Below are 4732 nucleotides of genomic sequence, written 5' to 3'. Positions count from 1 at the left end.
CATTCCGTTCATTTGCCTTCCAGCACATAAGCTAACACTAGGAGCTGCTGGGCTAGCCCTGTTTGGGGTTAGCATCGGTGCTAAAGGCGCTCAGGGGAGAGTTTTAAACTACTGCTCTCTCCCCCGGTCTCCTTTCTGAGTTGTCAGGCTGCATGGCTAAAGCTAGCAGAAATGTTTCTGGACAGAAGAGCCGCTCCGTCCAAACTGGGATGAATGCCATCTCTGCGCATGAGACTGGGCTTTCCCCAAAAAATGCTCCAGTTATCCACGAAGCTAACGCCGTTTTCTGGGCACCATTTAGCTAGCCAGCAGTTAAAAGATGAAAATCGGCTGTACATTTCATCACTGACTTTGTTTGGGAGAGGACCAGAGAAAACTACTGTGTCTGACACAGATTTAGCCAGTTTACACACCGATTCTACGTTTAGTTTAAGAATCTCTGATTGTCTTCGTCGGGCGTCGTTGACACCTGCGTGAATTACGACCCGACGGAACCTCGCCTTACTCTAACCAAGTTACTTACTTAAAAATTTGCATACTTAACTTTCATACTTAGAATAACCCTTCAACCCTCCATGGTGCAGAAAGTAACTCATGTTGATCTTAATATGTTTGCAGACTGTAGCCTATTTTTGGAGCAAAACATGGCAATTGCATTAAGTTGGCTCCAAAGTTATTCAAACACTTACAATATGAGTGCAAGCTGTTTCAGTTCAGAAGCTAGTCTATTTTAAAAAATATATATATACAAAAAAGTATAATCACTTTTCCCTTTTTATGGCACTTTTGATAACCTTCTCACCCTTTGGCAAAATGCCAATGTCTCCAGATAAGAACTAGTATTTTTACTGCCTCCAAGGAAGCAGGTACCCTTTCTTTAACCATTACAAATTCCAATGAATGTTAAGGTACAATAAATGTGTTTATAAAGTGTATCAGTAAGAATTAACTTGTCATTGAGATACATCACATGAAACCTTTCATATGAAAATATACACACACTCACACATTTGACTAAAATTGGGGTTAAAGTTCATACTATTTTCCCTATATGTTTCATATAGTTGTTCTTAATCCATAGAAATTACAAAGGTGGTTTATGAAAATAAATGTTGCCAATGTTGCTTTATGCAGTGCATTGTCTCTTTTATGTATATCATATACAATGAAAACATCAAAACTGTTGTCCATGTTGACATATATTCCTTTTTTGTATCCTAGGTGAACTCGTGCAATTAGGTGAATCGTTTTGGAGCGACTCCAACTGTGCACAGAAGTGCACGTGCACCACAACGGGCCTGCAGTGCTCTAACCAACCCTGCTCCTTCTCCCAAGTCTGCATGCCAGATTCCTTTCAGTTCTCCTGCCAGTCAGTGCAGAGACAAACCTGCACCGTCAGTGGTGACCCACATTACTACACCTTTGATAACAAAGTGTTCAGTTTTCAAGGGACCTGCACCTATGTTCTCTCAGAACAATGTCAGAATGAGCTCCCCTATTTCAGAGTAGAGGCCAAAAACGAGCACTTAGGCAGCACTCGTGTTTCCTGGACAGGACTTGTAAAAGTTTTTGTCTATAATGAAACTATTGAGCTCGTCAAAAGAACCACTGGCAAAGCAAAGGTTAGTAAGGATACGTCTTTAAATACTTCTTAAAGTTTATTTTTTATTGAATTTTTTAAAACTTGTTTCATGTTTCTTCACAGGTTAATGGAAACTTTGTAGCAACTCCGTTTTCCCTCAACCAGGACCGTGTCCAGGTCTATCAGTCAGGCATGTCAATGATTGTCAGCACCGACTTTGGCTTGATGGTAGCTTACGACAGAACCTATTATCTCAGAATCAGTCTGCCCTACACTTACCAGAATGCAACATGTGGTCTTTGTGGAAACTTCAATGATAACCCTGGAGATGACCTCCGAACTCGTGAAGGCGAGATTGTCAGCTCTGAAGTAGTTTTTGCAAACAGTTGGCAAGTACCCGGTGATGATGAACCTGGTTGTGAACCACAGTGTGAAGGTCTGGAATGTGCTGGCTGTAATGCAGCTCAGACTGCTTTGTACAGCAACGATGAACACTGTGGAATCCTTCAGAACAGCTCTGGACCGTTTGCAGCATGCCACCAAACACTTCCCCCACAAAACTTTGTGGACAGTTGTGTTTATGATCTCTGTGTTGGTGAAGGATACCAACCATTTCTGTGCCAAGCTTTAGGAGTATATGCAAGTCAGTGTCAACAAAATGGTATCCAGCCTGAAAGTTGGAGAAGACCTGGATTCTGTGGTATGTGTTTTTAAAATAAAATATACTTTGATAAAAGCATTTTTATGAAATGTCTTAAAATTAAAGATCAATTATGTGTTTTTTCAACCTAGAAATCCCCTGCCCAGCCAATAGCCACTTTGAGTCTCAAGCAAGTGGATGTCCACCAACCTGTGTTAATCCTAACTCCACCCAAAACTGCCCCCTTCCTGTTCAGGAGAGCTGTGTTTGTGATCCCGGCTATGTCCTCAGTGCTGGAGAATGTGTTCCTCATGCTGAGTGTGGCTGCAGCTTTGAGGGTTTCTATTATCAATCAGGAGAGACTGTTATATTGGGTGAAGACTGTGGGAGGCGCTGTAGCTGCACTGCTGGCTCAATGACTTGCACCCCCTACAGCTGTGGCCCACATGAAACCTGCAGTGTGGAAGATGGAGAAAGAGGATGCAGACCTAATGGATACGCCACATGCTGGATCAGGGGGGCAGGGTCCTATCAAACATTTGATGGACTGACATACCAGTATGCTGGAGCATGTAAACTGACCCTTGCCAAAGTAATGGGATCATCTGATCATCCACACTTCAAGGTGACATCAGAAAAGGTACCAAAAGGTCAGCAAGGGTTTGTCCAGAGTCTGATATTTGAAGCAGAGGGAAAACGTATTTCCTTAGAATTGGAACGCAACGCTAAAGTTACGGTAAGCAACCTTCATAGACTACTTTTTCCAATAGGTGACTGTATGATGACTTATTATTTGATGATTGTTAACAGTGCCTAAAGAGCCCAAATCTAACTTTAAAATATCTTGATGACCAATTATAAACCATTGCACCATAGGTTGATGGTCAGCAGATTCGACTGCCCTTCAGTTCTGGATCCAACCACATCCGCATCTTCCACAGCAACACTCACAGCATCATCCTTCGCACATCTTTTGGTTTGACTGTACAAACGGTGTGGCCTCACTTTGTGCGCATCACTGCACCTGTGGTCTACAGCAGCTCACTTGGTGGACTCTGTGGAAACTACAACGATGAACCCAACGATGACTTTCAAACACCAAATGGAACCCTGGTCCACAGTTCTCAAGTGTTTGGGGACAGCTGGCGAGAAGGATCCCTGGCATCTCACTGTGTGGACAACACAATTCATAATTCTACAAACAATTACAATTCCAGTGACTATTGTGGCATTCTGAGTTCACCACATGGTCCATTCACTCCATGCTGGGCTGTGGTAGAGCCATCACAGCAAGTGGACGTGTGTGTGGACATCCTCCGTAGATCTGAAGATCCTGAATCAACTCTGTGTGAGGTTCTACGAGATTATGCTCTGATGTGTCAACAACAGGGGGTTTCTCTGGGAGAGTGGAGGAATTTAACTGGCTGTGGTAAGCACAATCTCAATAATTTTTGGAGGTAACCTTTCATTGAACTATTTTTAAATCAGTTTTCTCTTTCTGCAGCATTAAATTGCCCTTCAAACAGCCACTATGAACTGTGTGGGACATCCTGTCCCTCCGCCTGCCCCAGCCTCTCCTTCCCCTTCAGCTGTGACTCTCCATGTCAGGATGGGTGTCAGTGTAACGACGGCTTAGTCCTCAATGGAAACCAGTGTGTGCCACCAACATCCTGTGGATGCTATCATCAAGGGTGCTACTGGCAAAGTGGGGAACAGTTTTGGGATGGAGAAGAGTGTCAGAGTTTGTGCAGCTGTGACGGTGTGACGGGTGTGGTCCATTGTGTGCCGCACTCTTGTGGTCCTGAGGAGGCGTGTCGAGTGGTAGATGGGGAGTTTGGCTGCCATCCCAACCCTCATGGTACTTGCTCGTCTTCTGGAGACCCTCACTACATCACGTTTGACCGCAAGGCATACGACTTCCAAGGAACGTGCCGTTATGTTTTGGCGACTGTATGCAATGTGACCAGTGGCCTCAATGATTTTTCTGTGGAAGCAAAGAATGAGCAGTGGAATGGTCTGGCACTTTCTCTTGCTGCTGAAGTGTTTGTCAAAGTGTGGGGATATTCAATACATATTTCAAGGAATCGACGTGGTGTGGCAGAAGTAAGTTGTCACAACTACACACAACTCCTGCATGTGATAGTAGAATTTGTTGGGGAGAATTTTTTTTAGCACTGCTTGAGAAGAAATCATAAAGCTCATTTGTATCAATTTGACTTCCAGGTAAATGGAATAACAAGAAACTTACCAGTTCTCCTGAATGAAAGCCGTGTGTCCATCTACACAAGTGGATCTCGTGTATTTGTCAGTACGGACTTTGGCTTGACCGTCACCTTTGATAGTTACAGCACAGTAGTGATCACCGTTCCTCCAAACTACAGGTTTTTACCATCCATTACAAATACTTTAATAGTTTTTAATTTTTTAACTCACACATTTTCTTTTGGATATAGAGGAAAAGTATGTGGACTTTGTGGAAATTTCAATGCCAATCCAAATGATGACTTCCA

The 4732-nt window shown here is 43.3% G+C and overlaps 1 protein-coding gene across 1 annotated transcript in view; it reads left to right on the top strand.

The window, feature by feature from the left end:
- Positions 1 to 4732, top strand: part of LOC112154009 (alpha-tectorin) — a 17063-nt gene that overhangs the window by 5162 nt on the left and 7169 nt on the right. The window contains exons 7-12 of the mRNA XM_024284545.2: positions 1222 to 1622; positions 1706 to 2282; positions 2375 to 2958; positions 3099 to 3651; positions 3727 to 4325; positions 4446 to 4603. Of these exons, the coding sequence (XP_024140313.1) occupies positions 1222 to 1622; positions 1706 to 2282; positions 2375 to 2958; positions 3099 to 3651; positions 3727 to 4325; positions 4446 to 4603 (2872 nt within the window). The remainder of the gene's footprint in view (positions 1 to 1221; positions 1623 to 1705; positions 2283 to 2374; positions 2959 to 3098; positions 3652 to 3726; positions 4326 to 4445; positions 4604 to 4732) is intronic.

The sequence above is a fragment of the Oryzias melastigma genome, linkage group LG19 (assembly GCF_002922805.2).
Source record: "Oryzias melastigma strain HK-1 linkage group LG19, ASM292280v2, whole genome shotgun sequence".
Classification (NCBI taxonomy): Eukaryota; Metazoa; Chordata; class Actinopteri; order Beloniformes; family Adrianichthyidae; genus Oryzias; species Oryzias melastigma.
Note: the sequence above shows the minus strand (reverse complement) of the source record. Positions and strands in the feature narration are given on the sequence as shown.